At 43.9% G+C, this 23,258-nt stretch overlaps 1 protein-coding gene across 6 annotated transcripts in view; it reads right to left on the bottom strand.

The window, feature by feature from the left end:
* Positions 1-23,258, bottom strand: part of LOC110521464 (transducin-like enhancer protein 4) — an 83,519-nt gene that overhangs the window by 22,605 nt on the left and 37,656 nt on the right. For 4 of the 6 annotated variants that reach the window (XM_036968876.1, XM_036968878.1, XM_036968875.1 and 1 more), the window contains 6 exons: positions 8,458-8,520; positions 5,499-5,573; positions 4,664-4,841; positions 4,109-4,125; positions 2,358-2,495; positions 953-1,006 (listed from right to left, as the gene is read on the bottom strand). In XM_036968876.1, coding sequence (XP_036824771.1) covers positions 953-1,006; positions 2,358-2,495; positions 4,109-4,125; positions 4,664-4,841; positions 5,499-5,573; positions 8,458-8,520 — 525 coding nt within the window. The remainder of the gene's footprint in view (positions 1-952; positions 1,007-2,357; positions 2,496-4,108; positions 4,126-4,663; positions 4,842-5,498; positions 5,574-8,457; positions 8,521-23,258) is intronic. The other 2 variants (XM_036968874.1, XM_036968877.1) reach the window with 2 other exon arrangements.

Here is a 23,258-nt window from a genome sequence, read left to right on the forward strand (position 1 = left end):
TTATTCATTCTACCCAATGTCCTTTTGAGTTCATTGAGAGAGATTTGGGTCCCAGCGAGGCGGCTTCCTCTGTTGAGAGAAGAGGAGTTCTTAATTATTTTAGAAAGGCCTTAGTCTGACATTGTGTGGATTTACAATCAGAGGTGTACAATTCTTTATAGAAGCGGGATAATCTTTGATTAATTTGGGTTCTGATAGTAATTCAATAGTTGCTATATCAGCTAATTGATCATTCCTGCATAGCTTGTTGGTAAATGACGGTGAAGATTACAATGGAAGTAATGGTTGAGTCGAACTCGATGGATAGCAAATTCTGCTCTCGGTCTTATCAGTCAATTAAGTTCTGTCTTGACTTTGGAAAGAGCTGCAACTCCCATACGGACTCGGGAGAGGCGAAGGTTGAAAGCCGTTTGTCCTCACAATCCATCCAAGCAGCACTGCTTCTTGACACAATGCCCGCTTAACCCGGAAGCCAGTCACACCAATGTGTCAGAGGAAACACCGCACACCTCGTGACCATGTCAGCGTGCATGCGCCTGACCCGGCACAGGAGTCGCTAGAGCACGATGGGACAAGGACATCCCTGCTGGCCAAACCCTCCCCTATCCCGGACGACGCTGGGCCAATTGTGCGCCGCCCCATGGGTCTCCCGGTCGCGGCCGGCTGTGACAGAGCCTGGACTCGAACCAGGATCTTGAACCAGGATAGTGGCACAGCTAGCACTGAGATGCAGTGCCTTAGACCACCACGCCACTCGGGAGGCCTGATGCACTTGTATCTTAAACATTTGAATCGTTTTCCATTAGCAGTTACATGGGGTCAGATGACATTGCATGTAGTAGGTGCTGATCTAAGGCCAGTTTAGCCTTTTCCCTCTAACGGGTTTGGTTAGAATTGGGAGAGGGTAAGCTCATCCAAGATCTGTGTCTACCTATGACTTGGTTATTCTTACTTCATTAGAGACATCAACCACCAGGTTATCCTCACTCTTGTCCCCATCACTGTCCTAAGAGACACAGAGGAGAGAATGTCAGGTGCACACTCTCTCTCACGTAAACAACATTGCCCACCCTTCACACCTTCCCTCTGTCAGCCGTACACACAGACTAACACACACACTACACGCATACACAGATATGCCCACCCCTCCCTCCCTTTCTCTGTCTGTTTGGCCATATTACTACTTTATTCCTCTCTCTCCCTTCCTCTCTTCTTCTCCCCCTCTCTCTCTGGGAATAGTGGTGACAGCGATGGCACTTAATCACCATGGCAACAGTGCGTTGATGTGATCGTGGCCTGATATTCCTATTGACATCACAGTGGAGTGGCATCACCCCCTAATTATATTGAGCCAGATCAGGGCCATGTTGGAGAGGAGACCTATTCCTAAACATAGACAGACCAGAGCTAGGACAAAAAAACATATTGTACGAAGACAGACCAGAGCTGGGAGAAAAACATCCTGGATGTAGACAGAATGGAGCTAGGAGAAAAACATCCTGGACATAGACAGACCGGAGCTAGGAGAAAAACATCCTGGATGTAGACAGACTGGAGCTAGGAGAAAAACATCCTGGATGTAGATAGACTGGAGCTAGGAGAAAAACATCCTGGATGTAGACAGACTGGAGCTAGGAGAAAAACATCCTGGATGTAGACAGACTGGAGCTAGGAGAAAAACATCCTGGATGTAGACAGACCGGAGCTAGGAGAAAAACATCCTGGACGTAGACAGACCGGAGCTAGGAGAAAAACAACCTGGATGTAGACAGACCGGAGCTAGGAGAAAAACATCCTGGATGTAGACAGATCGGAGCTAGGAGAAAAACATCCTGGATGTAGACAGATTGGAGCTAGGAGAAAAACATCCTGGATGTAGACAGACCGGAGCTAGGAGAAAAACATCCTGGATGTAGACAGATTGGAGCTAGGAGAAAAACGTCCTGGATGTAGACAGACCGAAGCTAGGAGAAAAACATCCTGGACATAGACAGACCGGAGCTGGGAGAAAAACAACCATTACATCATGTAGTACAGAGAGGCGGATGATCAACAGAGCTCCCTGTCCAGCCTGTTTTAAAAACACAACATCTCCCTTCACGAGAAGCTACACTGATGTGATATTTAAGGCAGTTCTCATTGAGGAGCTATGTCAATCAGAATACTCACTCCACAGAGAGAGAGATCATGTTCACTAGGGTAATCTATTTTGGCCATTGCATGTCTTACCCTTCCAAGCTAAACACATATTTGACTAGCAGAATGACTGTGACCTCTGGTTGACCTGTGATGTCAGAGACTTGGGGCTGATCCAGTGTTAATACTGCAGTGCAGGTTTAATTGAATGGCATACGTACGTAGTGAGGTGGGAGGGGCTCCTTGTCATCACAGCGCCTCCTCTTAGCGTCGCCCCCTCCCTGGGAGGAGGAGTACCCCCCCGACGGGCCCTGGCGCTCCTCCACTTGCTGGCTGTCTGTCGACGACACAGACTTACTCTGCACACACACACATATCAAATAAAAAAGAGCTGACACACAACAGGTAAGTCATACAGAAAATGCAATCAAACAACACATTAAAAGTGTATTAACTTTCTCCCTGACACGGAAAAGCTCATATGACTCTCAAATATGACTCTGATCATTTTACAAGAAGCCAATTTTCTGGCTATTTATACTAGAAAGAGCATGGTGTGATCACCATAACAGAGGAATAAAACATCAAAGTGGAGTATTATTTCTGGGGTCTATGTGGGCTAACTCTATTCTCTTTCATCGGTTGACTCCTATGGAACGTTCTGTTCTTTTGAACTGTGGAGGACACAGACAGGAAGCTGGTTGGACGGACGAGACCAGAACACAAAGAACCACAGTTTTCTCAACAAACTCCCAGTCTTCTCCTCCACCTGTCCCTCCCTATCTTCTCTCCCGCTCTTTCCCTTGCTTTTTCTTTCTTCCTCTCCATTTAAAAAAAAAATCACATAAGCACAACTTAACAAATAGCAATTGATATGCATCTCTCCATCCTCCCTCCCTTCCGCCATCCATATTTGGGGGGGGTTAATAAGCTGACATGGAATTGTTTTAAGATGGTCATATGTATCATTTAGCTATGCCACAGGAGTCGGTAGAGCACGATGGGACAAGAACATCCCTGCTGGCCAAACCCTCCCCTAACTCGGACGATGCTGGGACAATTGTGCGCCGCCCCATGGGTCTCCCGGTCACGGCCGGCTGTGACAGAGCTCGGACTCGAACTAGGATCTCTAGTGGCACAGCTAGCACTGCGATCAAACTTTAACTTCCTGATTGATGCCTTAAGATGTTGATATAATATATCCACATACTTTTCCTCCCTCATGATGCCATCTATTTTGTGAAGTCACTCTGGAGGCCCCTTGATAATTTATATTCTAAATAAAAATATTTGAATAAAAATGATATATTCATATATATAGTTTTCATTTTTTATATCTGTGTCCATATTGTCCATGAGTTTCAAATATATAAACCATATGGTTCAAGAGAAAAATTGGCTAATTAATGAATAAAGCATCTAATCAACAATGCCATTATTTTCAATTAACATTACAACTCATCCAACTACTGTCTTTTTTTTCATAACTGCCACCAGTTTGATGCCAAAACATCGACAACAAAGACATATTAACATAGTGAAATAAATAAGTGTGTATAAAATATTCAAGCTGAAACCCTCATATCAAACACTAATGGTATTCACTAAGTTGATGGTTTACATTTAGGATCATGTTTAACAGCTTTGTCATTAGTTATTTAATTATTTCATATAGGCCAGAGAGAGGGCCAGAGATAATTACAGACACCTGTGATAATTTGAAGTACTCAAAATGGCCGCTACATGTCTTGTGATACTTTACATAAAAACCCTCTCTTTGCAAACCTACCATTGGGCCTGAGTTAAGGAACAACATAACTGTTCTACTGTTGTACTAGCTATGCTAACCTAGGTGCTGGTTATATTAATGGAAACTCTCCAACAAAACAGACCCTTTTAGAGGTCCTCTTTAAAGAGGGTCTCACAGTCACACACACACACGCGAACGGACACACACGTTGGGGTTACTTACCCTGCTTGGCGCAGCCTCTGTGAAGGGAACAGAAAGAGGGAAGGAGCAGTAGAGGGGTAGAGGGGGAAGGGGTAGAGGGGATTGACGTCAGCATAGATAATAATAACAACAGCCCCACAGCATGCCAAGGTCAACCTGAAAAAGGCCTGTCCCAGTGCAATAAAAACACAAGCTTTGTATTGTACATGTTTCCAATCTGCAGTGCTGCCCTCTCCGTCTCGGTCTCCACTCCTCAGAGACACAATGCTTTCTGTCTTCCCGTTCATTCATTCAGCACTCATCTGTCTGCTCAGTCTCTCTCTCATTCTTTTTCTGCACCAGGTTCCTACAAGTTTAACATCTAGTCACCCTCCATCAATACAGCCTTGCAGGCAACATAATGCCATTTGTTAGTTGTTCAATGTTTAATGAGCGCTGTTCCTCAAAATATTCCGCCACCCTTTGAGTTCAACAAAAGTTCAACCAAGTGGTTATTTTGTATCAAAAGCTGACACATTTCAGTACAACAGTTCTTCACCAGTGTCCTTCACGTGGAGGTCAGTCAGTGAGTAGTACCTCTTAGGTGCTCAGGGTCCAGGTGGTTGCGTTCATCCTTGGAGGCCAGGTGGGCTGAGACCCCCATGGCTCCAGTAAGGGCAAGCAGACCTGAACCTCCCCCCAGAGAGAGGCCTGATGGGTGGGGAGTCAGGGGAATGCCTGGGGTGTGGTGAGACAGATGCTGGAGCTGCTGCTGCTGTACACCAGGGAGACAGGGCAGGGGGAGAAGGAGGACAGGGGGAGAGAGAGAGAGAGAGAGAGAGAGAGAGAGAGAGAGAGAGCGAGCGAGAGCAAGCGAGAGAGAGAGAGGGGACAGGGAGAGCAAGAGGGGACAGGGAGAGCGAGAGAGAGAGAGAGAGAGAGAGAGAGAGGACACAGGGAGGGAGAGAGATAACACAGGTAGAAAGAGAGGGAGGACAGGAGGAGGGAGATAGATCGGGAGAAGGAGGAATAGAGAAAAGATAGCGCAACAGGAAGAGAGAGAAAGAGAAAGAGTGGGGCAGAAGGAGAGAACAAAACAAAGGGGGGAAAAATATATGGGATGTGGAGGGAGAGGAGAGGAGGGGGGGTACAGACAGATAAAGAGAGGCTATTTTCCTTGGGTCTTATTACAGCTTATTTTAGTGTGTGTGTGTGTGTGTGTGTGTGTGTGTGTGTGTGTGTGTGTGTTACAGTGAGAGCTTGTCGGAGCTCTGATCACATTACACTCTACTTACACCCCGGCACTTTAAACACTGCAGAGATAGAGGTGTGCATGCCCCTGTAGACTGTGTCTTTGTGTGTGTGTGTGTTGATGTTGATAGTGTCGCTGTTGGGGGTGTGAGGGTTGTCATGGTGACCAGAGGTGACTCACCCCAATGATGGCGTTGAGTTCGGCCATAGTGACCTGTTTGGCCCTCTCCACTGCCTGGACCACCTGCTGTTGATGCTACACACACACACACACACACACACACACACACACACACACACACACACACACACACACACACACACACACAGGTTATTTATCCCGCTGTGTGCTTCTCATAACACATAGACATACACTATATACAGTGCCTTGAAAAAGTATTCATCCCCTTGGCATTTTTCCTATTTTGTTGCATTACAACCTGTAATCAAAATATATTTTTATTTGGATTTCATGTAATGGACATACACAAAATAGTCCAAATTGGTGAAGTGAAAAAAATAACTTGTTTCAAAATACCACACCACAACAAACCTGCCAAGAGAGGATCTCCCACCAAAATTCACAGACCAGGCAAGGAGGGCATTAATCAGAGAGGCAACAAAGAGACCAAAGATAACCCAGAAGGAGCTGCAAAGATCTCCACAGCGGAGATTGGAGTATCTGTCCATAGGACCACTTTAAGCCATACACTCCACAGAGCTGGGCTTTACCTAAGAGTGTCCAGAAAAAAAGCCATTGCAGAAAGAAATAGGCAAACATGTTTGGTGTTCACCAAAAGGCATGTGGGAGACTCCCCAAACATATGGAAGAAGGTACTCTGGTTAGATGAGACTAAAATTGAGCTGTTTAGCCATCAAGGAAAACGCTATGTCTGGCACAAATCCAACACCTCTCATCACCCCGAGATCTCCATCCCCACAGTGAAGCATGGTGGTGGCAGCATCATGCTGTGGGGATGTTTTTCCATCAGCAGGGAATGGGAAACTGGTCAAAATTTAAGGAATGGATGGCGCTAAATACAGAGACATTCTTGAGGGAAACCGTTTCAGTCTTCCAGAGATTTGAGACTGGGATGGAGGTTCACCTTCCAGTAGGACAATGACCCTAAGAATACTGCTAAAGCAACACTCGAGTGGTTTAAGGGGAAACATTTAAATGTCTTGGAATGGCCTAGTCAAAGCACAGACCTCAACCCAATTGAGAATCTGTGGTATGACTTAAAGATTGCTGTACACCAGTAGAACCCATTCAACTTGAAGAAGCTTGAGCAGTTTTGCCTTGAAGAATGGGCAAAAATCCCAGTGGCTAGATGTGTCCAAGGTTATAGAGACTTTTTTTTTGTCTTACTTCTTGTTTGTTTCACAATAAAACATAATTTGTATCTTCAAAGTGGTAGGCATGTTGTGTAAATCTAGGTTGTAAAGGCAACAAAATAGGAAAAATGCCAAGGTGGGTTAATACTTTCGCAAGCCACTGTATAAACAATAGTATGTGGACACCCCTTCAAATTAGTGGATTTGGAAATTTCAGCAATACCCGTGGCTGACAGGTGTATAAAATCGAACACACAGCCATGCAATCTCCATAGACAAACATTGGTGGTAGTAGAATGGCCTTATTGAAGAGCTCAGTGACTTTCAACGTGGCACCATCATAGGATGCCACCTTTCCAACAAGTCAGTTTGTCAAATTTCTGCCCTACTAGAGCTGCCCTGGTCAACTGTAAGTGCGGTTATTGTGAAGTGGAAACTTCTAGGAGCAACAACGGCTTAGCCGCGAAGTGGTAGGCCTCACAAGCTCACCGAACGGGACCGCCGAGTGCTGAACCAACCTAGCGCATAAAAATCGTATGTCCTGAAGCAACGTCAGCACAAGAACTGTTAGTCGGTAGCTTCATGAAATGGGTTTCCATGGCCGAGCAGCCGCACACAAGCCTAAGATCACCATGCACAATGCCAAGCGTCGGCTGGAGTGGTGTAAAGCTCACCACCATTGGACTCTGGAGCAGTGGAAACGCGTTCTCTGGAGTGATGAATCACCCTTCGCCATCTGGCAGTCCGACAGACAAATCTGGGTTTGGCGATTGCCAGGAGAACGCTACCTGCCCAAATGCATGGTGCCAACTGTAAAGTTTGGTGGAGGAGGAATAATGATCTGGGGCTGTTTTTCATGTTTTGGCTAGGCCCCTTAGTTCCAGTGAGGGGAAATCTTAATGGTACAGCATACAATGACATTCTAGACGATTCTGTGCTTCCAACTTTGTGGCAACAGTTTGGGGAAGGCCCTCTCCTGTTTCAGCATGACAATGCCCCTGTGCACAAAGCGAGCTCCATACAGAAATGGTTTGTCGAGATCGGTGTGGAAGGACTTGACTGGCCCGCACAGAGCCCTGACCTCAACCCCATCGACCACCTTTGGCCTGAATTGGAACACCGACAGTGAGCCAGGCCTAAACGCCCAACTTCAGTGCCTGACCTCACTAATGCTCTTGTGGCTGAATGGAAGCAAGTCCCTGCAGCAATGTTCCAACATCTAGTGGAAAGCCTTCCCAGAGGAGTGGAGGCTGTTATAGCAGCAAAGGGGGAACCAACTCAATATTAATACCCATGAATTTGGAATGAGATGTTCGACGAGGAGGTGTCCACATACTTATATTGTACCTGACATATGTTTTGTAATCTCATTCACAAACACACCGTTTGTCACATACTGTTCACATAATACAAATATCACAACAAACACTCGCTGAAGAAAACATACTGTATGCACATGCAGTACTAATGTATGCACTGATTGAGCTACCAGACACCCACATGGAAAAAAAGTCACATACCCACACAAACGTACGCAGCAGGACTACACACTCAAACGACCCAAACCTACACTTATTTACTCATTCAAATGTACACACACACACACACACACTGCGTAAACACACACACACAAGTGAGCATACACACACAGAGGCAGTATTGATCAATGTAAAACAGTCGCCAGCTCTGTGACCTTCCCTTCAGTGGACACACACTTGTCACCGGACACACACACAAAAACAAACAATGTATTATAAAGCCAGTGCAGCCAGGTGTGTGTGTGTGTGTGTGTCAGTGATTCTTACCTCCTGAGATAGGAAGGGGATGATCTGAGCACAGATGGCACTGAGACGCTTCACAATCTCCGCCTGCAACACACACACACACACACACACTTCAGTCTCATCTTATGTTTCATACAAGGTAATATAGCACAACATTATTCATGCCCCTTGGGCCATCAGGGTAATTTTCTTCGGGGAAGCAGCAGGAGCAACAAACACATACATCAATGAAAGTACAGACACTTTGTCCATACCATCTCATACAGTTATCAAAGTTAGATCATTTCATTGAGGCAAATCCGGTTAGTAAACGTGATGGAGGTAGTTCGGTAACAACTGAGCTCCTCAAGCTCATACCTTGGCTTTAGATCAGCGGACTAACAGTCATGTGGCATGCAGGTGACCTGGTTTCAAACCCAGCCTACCACAAGTGAATGAGAGAGAAAAATAATAGAGAAAGAGTATGAGACCGGAAGAGAGAAAGTGGAAGAGAGAAGCTTTGAAAGGCCAGCTATGTTATTAGACTCCAGTTTCTCATGCAGGTCTCTCCCTTTCCTCACTGCATTCAATGCCATTCTTTCATACATTTTCTCTAGCTCGCCTTGGCCCATTGAAAATTCTCTCTCTAGACGTGAGGAGTCGAGGACATTGAATTGTTGTCTATTCTACATACACACACATATACACACGCATGCACGCACACACACACACACACAGAAAAGCACTAATGTGGCAACACACACGACATATGGTACAAAGGAAAATGTACAAATGAGCATGCACACACACGTCTATGCACACACACACTACATGCCTCACCTATTTCTGCCCTGAGACTCATTATGTTCTCTTCTTCACTCAGGCGTTCTCACCCTCTTTAACAGCTTTCCCACTGAGCCATTATTACCCTATTCATCCTTTTCCTTCCTTCATCTCTCTCTATCCTCCCTCCCCTGCCTGCATCCCTGCCTGCCTCCCTCCGTGATGGTTGTCTATTTGTGTGTCCTCCATCCCTCCAATCTAACACATGTTTCTGACACACAAAGGGAGACAAACGAGATTAGAGGACACAGGAAGTCCTGACACCCCCTCTACACTGACTGACAGGAGCTTATTTATACACACACACTGCCAGCCTGTCCCATCTCAATACAGGCCAAATTATACAACACAGCTCTCTGATAGATACATCGCTCTGTTCAAAGGGTAGAGAAGACCTAGCTAATTATATAGTGTGTGTGTGTGTGTGTGTGTGTGTGTGTGTGTGTGTGTGTGTGTGTGTGTGTGTGTGTGTGTGTGTGCGTGGTGAAAGGGAGAGAGAGGACGTGAAATAGTCAGAAGAGAGAAAGGGAAGAGGGAACAGGGAACAGGGACTCTCCTATTGGCCTTGAGACAGAGGGGGTTTATTTTCACTGGACTGTGTCTACAATAAACTGTATTGATGCTGTGCAACAGTAATACATGTAGCTAGACACAGACAGAGACGCATACAAAGCTCTCCCTCGTTCTCCATTGGTCAAATCTGACCATAACTCTATCCTCCTGATTCCTGCTTACACGCAAAAACTCAAACAGGAAGTACCAGTGATGCACTCAATACGGAAGTGGTATGAAGCGGATGCTAAACTACAGTACTGTTTCGCTAGCACAGACTGGAATATGTTCCGTCATGCGTCATGTGACCGTACGTACATATCCCAACCAGAAACCATGGGTTACAGGCTAAAGGCTAGAGCTGTTACTTTCAAAGAGCTGGACACTAACACGGGTGGTAATAAGAAATCCTGCCAAGCTCTATGTCGAACCATCGAACAGGCAAACTGTCAATACAGGACTAAGATCAGATCCTACTACATCGGCTCTGACACTCGTCGAATGTGGCAGGGCTTGCAAACTATCACGGACTACAGAGGGAAACCCAGCCGCGAGCTGCCCAGTGACGCAAGCCTACCAGAAGAGCTAAATGCCTTCAATGCCCGCTTCGAGGCAAGCAACACTGAACCATGCGTGAGAGCACCAGCTGTTCCCGGACGACTGTGTGATCACTCTCTCCGTGGCCGATGTGAGTAAGACCTTTAAACAGGTTAACATTCACAAGGACGCAGGGTGAGACTGATTACCAGGGCACGTACTCAGAGTATGCGCTGACCAGCAGCCAAGTGCCTTCACTGACATTTTCAACCTCTCCCTGACCCAGTCTGTAATACCTACATGTTTCAAGCAGACCACCATAGTCCCTGTGCCCAAGAACGCCAAGGTAACCTGGCAGTGTGGTGCCAGGAAAACAACCACTCCCTCAACGTCAGCAAGACAAAGAAGCTGATCGTGGACTCCATAGTGGAAAAAGTACCCAATTATCATACTTGAGTAAAAGTACTTTCATTGAACATTACTCAAGTAAATGTCACCCAGTAAAATACTACTTGAGTAGAAATATAAAAGTATTTGGTTTTAAATATACACAACATGACAAAAGGTATGTGGACACCTGCTCGTCGAACATCTCATTCCAAGATCATGGGCATTAATAAGAGAGTTCCCCCTCTGTTGCTATAACAGCCCCCACTCTTCTGGGAAGGCTTCTACCCCCAAGCCATACGGCTGCTAAATAGTTAGTTAAATAGTTAACCAATATCTACTCGGAATATCTGCATTGACCCTTTTGCACAAACTTATTTTTTTTACTAATCACATACGCTGCTGCTACTGTTTACTATATGTTGCTTAATTCTTAGTTATGTGTACAAACTGTATCTACCTCAATTACCTCTTACCCCTGCACATCAACTCAGTACTAGTGCCCCTTGTACATAGCCAAGTTATCATTACTCATTGTGTATTTATTATGACTTTTATTATGACTTGTTTTACTTTTCTATTACTTCTCTATTTTCTTTCTATCTGCATTGTTGGGAAGGGCCTGTATGTAAGCATTTCACTGTTAGTCCACACCTGTTGTTTCCAAACATGTGAAGAATAAAATGTTATTTTATTTTATTTAGACAGAGAAACTAATAATTTAGTTGTTGACGAGCCAACCATGACTGCAACTGATCCTGGATCTGTCAGACAAAAGTCTTGGCAGCCTGCTACAAACAGAGATCAGCACGGCTTCTTCTCCTTCATCCCTTTCACTCTCCCTCTCTTTCTCCAGCTTAGGCCAGTTGTCAGCAATAACATGGACTTTCTCTGCCAAAAGAGTGCATAACATGCTGACCACACCGCTCGCATTACGCATTACACATGCATGTTGTTATTCAATAATATCATCCAAACTATGTGTCAACAAGCATCTTATTTTGTTTCTTCGCTCCGTGTCGACAATAAAGGTTCCAGGCCAACGGGCAAGGGTGTTATTGTAGCCCTAGAATTAGCTGGTATATGGGTCTAGCTCAAGGATAGCTCAAGGCTAGCTGGTGCTTGCTTCTGGACAGAGGAGTAAGCTAACAGTAGCCACTCTTTTGCAGCTAGCTAGCTGCGATGATCCGGTGTAACGATCCAGAGCGGCAGGAATCCAGTGATGTGGTAGAGAGAAGCTCTGGGTTGACATCGCGCTATGCTGACTGGCAGGTATTGTCCGAGCTAAGGCTGGCTGGTGACCGAGAAAAAGGCGAAGACAGCTAGCTGTGACTAACAAAGACTAGTAGCTAGTTAGCTGGCAAGCTCCTGATGGAAGTTCCAGTTATAAGGAATAAAAATAGCAGATCCGTACCACATTGGGTGCAGGAAAGTATATTTAGTTCGTAGATAGAAAGTGAGATTAAGATATATACGAAAAAGACCAGCTATTTACACGGGATAAGACCAAGACAAACACACATGTTGTAACGGCATTCTTCCTCCTCTTCTGAGGAGGAGTAGCGAGAAGGATCGGAGGACCAATGCGCAGCGTGGTAAGTGTCCATAACGTTTATTTAAAGACATAAACTGAACACTACAAAACAATAAACGTGAAACGAACGAAACCGAAATAGTACCGTGTGGCAACAAACACAAACACGGAAAACAAACACCCACAACTCAAAAGTGAAACCCAGGCTACCTAAGTATGATTCTCAATCAGAGACAACTAACGACACCTGCCTCTGATTGAGAACCATACTAGGCTGAACTCAAAACCCCAACATAGAAAAACACACATAGACTGCCCACCCCAACTCACGCCCTGACCATACTAAATAAAGACAAAACAAAGGAAATAAAGATCAGAACGTGACAGTACCCCCCCCCCCCAAAGGTGCTGACTCCGGCCGCAAAACCTGAACCTATAGGGGAGGGTCTGGGTGGGCGTCTGTCCGCGGTGGCGGCTCTGGCGGCTCACAGTTTTTCTCCGCCTCATTGTCCTCCTCCGTGGCCTTTTAAACACGGTGACCCTCGCCGCCGACCTCGGACTGGAGACCCTAGAAATGGGTCCCGAATGGACGGGAGACTCCGGCAGCGCCGGACAGGCGGGAGGCTCCGGCCTGATTGAAAGATGAACTGAGGTCCACACTCCACACTCTAGTCCAGTTGGTGGTGGTAATGCACCTTAAAGTTGGTTGCCAACCACCATATAAAGTCCACAGAAGAAGAAGCCTGAAGGAGGAGAGATTACTAGAAACTGACAAAATATTCCCTTTATCTGTGGATTAATTGTTGGAGTAGAGAACACACGACTTTGTGTGACTCAAAATGGGTCAAAATTCTACAAAGATCTCGGAAAAAAGTACCTTGTGCGTTTCAGATAAAATAACAACCCAATGTTTATATCCCAGGAGAAATTAGCTAGCAACGGCAAGCTAGCTGAATGTCCATGAATGTTTAAAGTGTTTCGACCTATCCCTAAATTAGTATAGTTGGTTCAGAGTTCGTTTTGATATTTCAACCTGCGTGTCCTGATCGCGTCTGGTGTGGATGGACAAAATCAACATGCGCGCGACGGCGGACGCACACGCCCAGTCTAGTCAGCATGTAAGGGAGTTTTGGCAGGGCTGTGAATAGAGGGATGGATGAATGGGTGGATGGATACAAAGGAAGAAGAGAGAGCTGGTCAATAAACACCTGAGGATAAATAATCTGCCGACAGAACACTGCTGTCTCTTTGTCTGGCAGAGGGGGGATGAGATGAGGAGGAGAGAAATGTGGAGGAGAGGAGAGATAATGTCAGTCTATGTTAAGCTGCATTTTAAACAGAGCAGCAAATCACCCTAAATTCTTACAAAATGAGGGAGGAAGAGAAGATGGATGGATGAGAGGGAGGACAAGGACCCAGTCCTCTGGAGGCTGTGGAGCACACCAGTCAATCACTGCCTGAGGCGGACACAAACGCGAACGCATGCACATACACACACACACGCACGCAGGTACGCATGCGCGCACACATATACACTCAGCGTGCTCGCCAATCATCAGATATGTTTCAGAGTCACAATTAACACAGTGAGCTGAAACACAAGAGTCATTACTGAGACTCTGAAACTAACGCAAGTGGATCCTCAGTATGACATAGACAAGCTGCAGTAAGCTTTTCTGGAGTATTTACTTTATAACACAATGCAAATGCTTTGCTAATAAAGCTTTGTGAAATGTAATGTGATTTGAGTGGGGGTGGTGGGGGGGGGGGGGGGGGGGGGGGTGCTCATTTGGGCAATGCCAGCTGAGTCTTTCCCTGAGCCCCTGTGTGGCTGTGCTGGTCAGCTTTAGAGAGAAGAGGTGGATGAGAGTGTGTGTGGGTGTGTTCTTGTGCATGTGTGTGAGTATTTCATTTTATGTGTTTGTGTTTCCTGACTGCAATGCATCTCAGTGCATCTCAGTGTATGCTTGTGCGCCTACATGTGTGTTTAGCAGGAGTCCCCCCAGCCCCCTCAGCCCTGTAGTACCAGAGAGAGAGAGAGAGAGAGAGAGAGAGAGAGAGAGAGAGGGGGAAATCATATCTACTGGGTGAAATACAAGTGTGCCATCACAGCAGAAAGATTTGTGACCTGTTGCCACAAGAAAAGGGCAACCAGTGAAGAACAAACACCATTGTAAATACAACCCATATTTATGTTCAGTAATCGTCCCTTTTGTACTTTAACTATTTGCACATTGTTACAACACTGTATTTAGACATAATGACATTTGAAATGTCTTTATTATTTTGGAACTTCTGTGAGTGTAATGTTTACTGTTAATAATTAAAAGTGAAATAAACAATAAAAATGATCTACTTCACTTGCTTGGCAATGTTAACATATGTTTCCCATGACAATAAAGCCCTTGAATTGAATTGAGATCCCGGTCAGCCAGCCTAAGTCTAGCCTTATCTCCCTCCCCCTGCTGCCAAACACCATGCCCAGACAGGACATGGGTCTGCGCCATCGTGAGCAAATTGATTTTGTCCCGACTCAAAACGCGATCCCGACACACAGGTTGAAATATCAAATCAAACTCTGAACCAATTCTATTAATTTGGGGACAGGTCGAAAATAAATTAAACATTTATGGCAATTTAGCTTGCAGTTGCTAGCTAATTTGTCCTATTTAGCTAGCTTGCTGTTGCTAGCTCATTTGTCCTGGGATATAAATGTTGAGTTGTTATTTTACCTGAAATGCACAAGGTCCTCTACTCCGACAATTAATCCACACATTAAAAGGTTAACCAAAACGTTTTCTTTTTCTTCTTTGGACTTTATATAGCGATTGGCATCTACTTTCATAATAAGGTGTATTACCACTACCGACCGCCCGCAGTTCATCTTTCAATCACCCGTGGATATAACCAATGAGATGGCATGTGGGTATCTGCTTCTATAAACCATGGGAGGCTGACCACGCATTCAGCGTCACAAATAGAACTGACTTCTGTTTTAGCGCTTGGCAACGCAGACTCTCGTTGGCGCGTGAGCAGTGTGGGTGCAATGATTGAATAACATGTATGTGTACATTTATTTTGCAATGCACGCGCGTAGTGTAGTCAGCATGTAATGGAACTGCTCTCCTCTCTCTGCAAACACTTTAAGACAAATATTAGTGACCAATGATGCACTAACGAGCCACTGGTTGTGGTCACAGCCACAGATTAATAAAATAACTGATCTCTTTCTCCCTCACCTATTCTTTCTCTCACTCTTTCTCTCTGTGCACTTAGACTCTCTGTCTATCTTTCTCTTTCCTCTGTGCAGTTGGTCTCTTTCTCTCCTCATCCTGTTCACAACCCCCCCCCCCCCCCCCCCCCCCCCCCTTCCTCTCTCTCTCCCTCCCACTTTTCCTCCCCTCTGGGCAGTCCCTCTTCCTGGCGCTGAGCCAGCAGCCCCCCTTCCATCCTCTCTGATTGATGGACCCTCTATTCGGGAAGAGGAGGAAGAGAAACACACAGAGGGAAAGAGAAAAGGGGAGCAGTAAAGCAAACATACTATTTTACTATTTTCTACATTGTAGAATAACAGTGAAGACATCAAAACTATGAAATAACACATATGTAATCATGTAGTAACCAAAAAAGTGTTGAACAATCAGAAAATATTTTATATGAGATTTTTAAAAGTAGCCGCCCTTTGCCTTGATGACAGCTTTGCACACTCTTGGCATTCTGTCAGCCAGCTTCATGAGGTAGTCACCTGGAATGCATTTCAATTAACAGGTGTGCCTTGTTCAAATATAATTTGTGGGATTTCTTTCCTTCTTAATGTGTTTGAGCCAATCAGTTGTGTTGTGACAAGGTAGGGGGATACACAGAAGATAGTCCTATTTGGTAAAAGACCAAGTCCGTATTATGGCAATAATAGCTCAAATACTGTAAGAAAATAGAAATGACAATCCATCATTACTTTAATACATGAAGGTCAGTCAATCAGGAATATTTCAAGAACTTTCAAAGTTTTTTCAAGTGCAGTGGCAAAAACCATCAAGCGCTATGATGAAACTGGCTCTCATGAAGACTGCCACAGGAAAGGAAGAACCAAAGTTACCTCTGCTGCAGAGGATAAGTTCATTAGAGTTAACTGCACCTCAGATTGCAGCCCAAATAAATGCTTCACAGAGTTCAAGTAACAGACATCTCAACATCAACTGTTCAGAGGAGACTGCTTGAATCAGGCCTTCATCGTCAAATTGCTGCAAAGAAACCACTACTAAAGGACACCAATACTTAGAAGAGACTTGCTTGGGCCAAGAAAGACAAGCAAAGGACATTAGACCGGTGGAAATCTGTCCTTTGGTCTGATCAGTCCAAATTTGCGATCTTTGGTTCCAACTGCCGTGTCTTTGTGAGAAGCAGAGTAGGTGAACGGATTATCTCTGCATGTGTGGTTCCCACAGTGTAGAATGGAGGAGGAGGTGTGAGGGTGTGGGGGAGGCTTTGCTGGGTACACCATCAGGGATTTATTTAGAATTCAAGGCACACTTAAGCAGCATGGCTACCACAGCATTCTGCAGCAATACGCCATCCCATCTGGTTTGCGTTTAGTGAGACTATAATTTGTTTTTCAACAGGACAATGACCCAACACACCTCCAGGCTGTGTAAGGGCTATTTGACCAAGAAGGAGAGTCATGGTGTTGCATCATTTGACCTGGCCTCCACAATCACCTGACCTGGTTTGGGATGAGTTGGAACGCAGAGTGAAGAAAAAGCAGCCAAGAAGTGCTCAGCATATGCGGGAACTCCTTGAAGACTGTTGGAAAAGCATTCCTCATGAAGCTGGTTGAGAGAATGCCAAGAGTTTGCAAAGCCGTCATCAAGGCAAGAAGAAGAAGAAGAATCTGAAATATTTCATATATTTTTATTTGTTCAACACTTTTTTGGTTACTACATAATTCCATTTGTGTTATTTCATAGTTTTGATGTCTTCACTATTATTCTACAATGCAGGAAAACCCTTGAATGAGTAGGTGTGTCCAAACTGTTGATTGGTGCTATATGTAAGCAGACTCACAGAGTGAGAACCAACAAACAGTTATCCTTGTGGGGACCAAAACATTTATTTCCATTCAAAATCCTATTTTCCCTAAACCTAACTTTAACCCTAAAACTAAACCTAACTTTAACCCTAAAACTAAACCTAACCCTAATTGTAACCCTAAACCTAACTTTAACCCTAAAACTAAACCTAACCCTAATTGTAACCCTAAACCTAACTTTAACCCTAAAACTAAACCTAACCCTAATTGTAACCCTAAACCTAACTTTAACCCTAAAACTAAACCTAACCCTAATTGTAACCCTAAACCTAACTTTAACCCTAAAACTAAACCTAATCCTAATTGTAACCCTAAAACTAAACCTAACCCTAATTGTAACCCTAAACCTAAAATAGCTAAATGTCTCCACTTTGTTTTAATATCCTTATGGGTACATCTGGTCCCCACAAGGATAGTTAAACCAACACACACACACGCACACGCACACACACACACACACACACACACACACACACACACACACACACACACACACACACACACACACACACACACACACAGGCTCTTAAGCAGACAGAGAGGCCTTTATAGGGTATCTGTAAAAATGCAGTCCTGCAGACAAATTTCTGCCTGGGTCCCAGAGTTTTTAACAATATCTCTCCTAGGCTCCCCAGCAATATACAGTAATGTGCTTACCCATTACTCTGACATTCATATTCACACACTGCCAACTTACCAGCTTGGCCTGACAGACTGCTTCAGCTTTAAACTCCTGTCCACCACAAAGCAATTATACAGTACACCGCTAGGCCCGTACACTGGCCACACACACACACACACACACACACACACACACACACACACACACACACACATATATATATATATATATAGAAAAGATACATACACACAATGTGGAAGCACACACACATATACACTGTGGTAGTACACACACAACAAAGGAGTGTACCATACCGTACAAACGCAGTAACATACTGGCACACACACGCAGGCAAACACAGACATTTGTTTATGCTTTCAGTCTCACACGCATATATAAACAGGCTTGCATGTGCACACACCTGTAGACACACACACACACAGATGCATTCACACACGTACACATACACACAGATGCATTCACACACGTACACATACACACAGATGGGCTCACACACAAACACCCAGCAGGGCGTGTGCAGCTATTCAGATGCCTTTTGATCGAGTGACAAACCCATTATGCTAAAAGACTAGCTCCCTGGGAATCTCCCTCCCTCCCTAAATGAGGTCTGTTACACACACACCTCTGGATTCAGGTCATAACGCCAGCCAAGCACAACCAGAGGAGGATGTGAATTAATATGAACTACATATAAACATGCACTGGGCTGTCTGAGCACATAGCTAGCGGTAATTAGGCATGAGCGAACAAACACACATTCATATTATGCAGATGCTAGAGCACACACTCACACACTTTTTATAAAACCCTCTCACTTTCTCGGTCTCTAATGCTCTTGCTCACACACACACACACACACACACACACACACACACACACACACACACACACACACACACACACACACACACACACACACACACACACACACACACACACACACACACACACACACACACACACACACACACACACACACACACACACACACACACACACACACACACACACACAGATGGAACAGGAAGGCATGCCAGCTGCTTCATCTGTCCTTAGGAGTCTACTGGGGATAGAGCAGAGCAACTCTAAAAACATCACCCACACCCCCAGCCTTCCGTAGGCAGTAATCACTACCTACAGTGCCTTCAGAAAGTATTCATACCTCCTGACTTATTACACATGTTGTTGTGTTATAGCCTGAATTCAAAATATATTTTTTGTCTCTCACCAGTCTACACACAATAACAAAGTTTTTTTTTGAAATGTCTACATAAGTATTCACACCCCTGAGTCAACAATACATGTTAGAATCACTGTTGGCAGTGATTACAGCTGTGAATCTTTCTGGGATGTCTCTAAGAGCTTTGCACACCTGGATTGGACAATATTTGCACATTATTATTTTTTTAATTCTTCAAGCTCTGTTAAGTTGGTTGTTGATTATTGCTAGACAACGTGCAATGTTGTCTTGGTAAGCAACTCCAGTGTGTATTTGGCCTGCTAGAAGCTGTCTCCCAGTGTCTGTTGGAATGCAGATTGAGTCAGGTTTTCCTCTAGGATTTGACCTGTGCTTAGCTCTATTCCATTTATTTGTATTTAAAAAAAGAACTAGTCCTTGCCGATGGCTACCATACCCATAACATGACGCAGCCACCTCCATGCTTGAAAAGATGAAAGTGGTACTCAGTGAGGTGTTGTGTTGGATTTGCCCCAAACATAATGCTTTGTATTCAGGACATAAAGTTAACTTCTTTGCCAGCTCTCCAGTAGGTGTACCAAATATTTCAAGGGCCATTTTCTCAGAAGTGGGGTTAAGTTTATTAACTTTCAAAGCAGAATTAATTTCCCATTATTCCTCAACTGCATTGTATGATATACAATTTTCTAGCTCTGAGTCTATACTTGTATCCAATGTCAGTCATTTTTTAAATTCTGTACAAGCTTCCATTGTGGAGTTACTACAATGTTGTTGATCCTTCCTCAGTTTTCTCCTATCACAGGCATTAAACTCTGTAATTGTTTTAGTCACCATTGGCCTCATGGTGAAATCCCTGAGCTGTTTCCTTCTGCTCCGGCAAATTAGTTAGAAAGGAAGCCTGTATATTTGTAGTGACTGGGTGTATTGATACAGCATCCAAAGTGTAGTTAATAACTTCACCATGCTCAAAGGGATATTCAATGTATTTTTTTGTACCCATCTACCAATAGGTGCTGTTCTTTGTGAGGCATTGGAAAACCTCCCTGGTCATGGGGATGGATCTGTGTTCGAAATTCACTGATAACCAGATAATTGCATTTGTTGGGCAGTGGCAGTCGGTGCCGTTTAAGATGAGGGAGGATTAATATTTTTTTTATGAGCATGGCCTTACTTCTATTACACCATAATGGATGACTGTCATTCATATTCCATTCACCCAGTTCAATGTAACATTGATAGGTTAGGCTACTTACATGATACATTTTCCCTGTAACCATCATGATGTTGCTACAACCTAGCCTATGAATGAAAGTTTACAACACAGGTCGAGATCATTTTTAGTAAACAAGGTGACAGACAGTAAAACTTTCAATATTGCTTTGCACACTCGTGCCGGCATCTAGCTCACAGGAGGTTGATGGCACCTTAATTGGGGAGAACGGGTTTGTGGTAATGGCTGGGAACAGAACAAGTGGAATGGTGTCAAATACATCAAACACATGGTTTCCATGTGTTTGATGCCATTCCATTTGCGCCGTTTCGTTATTATGAGCAGTTCTCCCCTCAGAAGTCTCCTGTGATCTAGCTGATCTAGGGTGTAATCATTAGTCTAACAGTTGCAAATGAGAGCATCTATTGGACAAATTCAGGTATGTTTATCCCTGTTTCGTTGTGTTTAAGAATGAATACACCCCTGATCACACGCAAACACAGTTCACTTTCATAGCAGTCACATAGAAACAGTATGACCACTTTGCTCGTTGTACTGTATTTATATATATAATTCCTTCTCGTAATTATCTACGGGCTCTCCTCCTCTCACCTTTTCATTTTGCACTTCAGTGCACAACACATCAGCTGTCTGTGACCAGGCAAAAAAAACAAACAAAAAACTTTCCAAGCCAAACCTTCATATCATGACCGCTATCCGCTACACACAGCCTACACCATTGTCACGTTGACTTGAAAGAGTTCCAGTGTTGGATAGCTATAACCAGCTAGCTAACATAGCATCCCTCTCTGTTTGAGCCAGGTGTTTGAGTAGGCTAAACTAGCTAGCTGAATTCACTAGCTAAGTGAAAGATACAAAAATACAAGAACCAAATATAGCTAGCTCTCTCTCTAGCGCTTCTCCTTAATTTTGGAAGAAATTAATTTGTTTAAAACTGTTCAACTATTTTCTCTCTCTTTGAGTCAACTACTCACCACATTGTATGCACTGCAGTGCTAGCTGTACTTTATGCTTTCAGTACTAGGTTCATTTTCTGATCCTTTGATTGGGTGGACATGTCAGTTCATGCTGCAAGAGCTCTGCTAGGTTGGAGGACATCCTCTGGAAGTCACCATAATTACTGTGCAAGTCTACGGAAGGGGGTGAGAACCATGAGCCTCCTAGGTTTTGTATTGAAGTCAAAGTACAATGAGGTGGACAGAAGCTAGCTGTCCTCTGGCTACACCATGGTGCTACCCTACAGGGTGCTGCTGAGGGTACTATAGAACCTCATAGCAAAACATTGTTTTAATCTATGATTTGGTGACATGTGAATATATTTAGTAGTTTTATCTAAAAAAAAATATCTAAAAAAAATACAAATAGAAATTCGCTGGAGATGGTCCTCTCCTTCCTCCTCTGCGGAGCCTCTACTGGTGTGGGGTAGAGAGATACTGATTCAAAAATCATGTTAAACACTATTATTGCACACAGAGTGACTCCATGCAACTTATTAAGAGACACATTTTTACTCTTAATTTTTTATTCATTTGTAAACATAAAAAAAAACATAATTCCACTTTGACATTATGGGGTTCTGTGTGTAGGCCAATGACACAATCTCAATTCAATCCATTTTAAATTCAGGCTGTAGCACAACAACATGGAAAAAGTCAAGGGGTGTGAATACCTTCCAAAGGCACTGTATATCTACTGAGCCTTCTAGACCTGACTGAATATATAGAACTAGCCTTCTGTAGGCCGTTATCACTAACTATATCTACTGAGCCTTCTAGACCTGACTGAATATATAGAACTAGCCTTCTGTAGGCCGTTATCACTAACTATATATACTGAGCCTTCTAGACCTGACTGAATATATAGAACTAGCCTTCTGTAGGCCGTTATCACTAACTATATCTACTGAGCCTTCTAGACCTGACTGAATATATAGAACTAGCCTTCTGTAGGCCGTTATCACTAACTATATATACTGAGCATTCTAGACCTGACTGAATATATAGAACTAGCCTTCTGTAGGCCGTTATCACTAACTATATCTACTGAGCCTTCTAGACCTGACTGGATATATATAACTAGCCTTCTGTAGGCCGTTATCACTAACTATATCTACTGAGCCTTCTAGACCTGACTGGATATATATAACTAGCCTTCTGTAGGCCGTTATCACTAAACTATATCTACTGAGCCTTCTAGACCTGACTGGATATATAGAACTAGCTTTCTGTAGGCCGTTATCACTAACTATATCTACTGAGCCTTCTAGACCTGACTGGATATATAGAACTAGCCTTCTGTAGGCCGTTATCACTAACTATATATACTGAGCCTTCTAGACCTGACTGAATATATATAACTAGCCTTCTGTAGGCCGTTATCACTAACTATATCTACTGAGCCTTCTAGACCTGACTGGATATATAGAACTAGCCTTCTGTAGGCCGTTATCACTAACTATATATACTGAGCCTTCTAGACCTGACTGAATATATAGAACTAGCCTTCTGTAGGCCGTTATCACTAACTATATCTACTGAGCCTTCTAGACCTGACTGGATATATAGAACTAGCCTTCTGTAGGCCGTTATCACTAACTATATATACTGAGCCTTCTAGACCTGACTGAATATATAGAACTAGCCTTCTGTAGACTGTTATCACTAACTATATCTACTGAGCCTTCTAGACCTGACTGAAAATATACAGGATATTGTCGGGCAATATCCCTGAATACAGTATATAATGTATATCACTGAATATTTAAATCCTTTTTCCTGGACCTATATCTGTGAACTAGCTTACTGCAGGCTGCTTATGACAGATATCACTAGA

The sequence above is a fragment of the Oncorhynchus mykiss genome, chromosome 30, assembly GCF_013265735.2.
Source record: "Oncorhynchus mykiss isolate Arlee chromosome 30, USDA_OmykA_1.1, whole genome shotgun sequence".
NCBI lineage: Eukaryota > Metazoa > Chordata > Actinopteri > Salmoniformes > Salmonidae > Oncorhynchus > Oncorhynchus mykiss.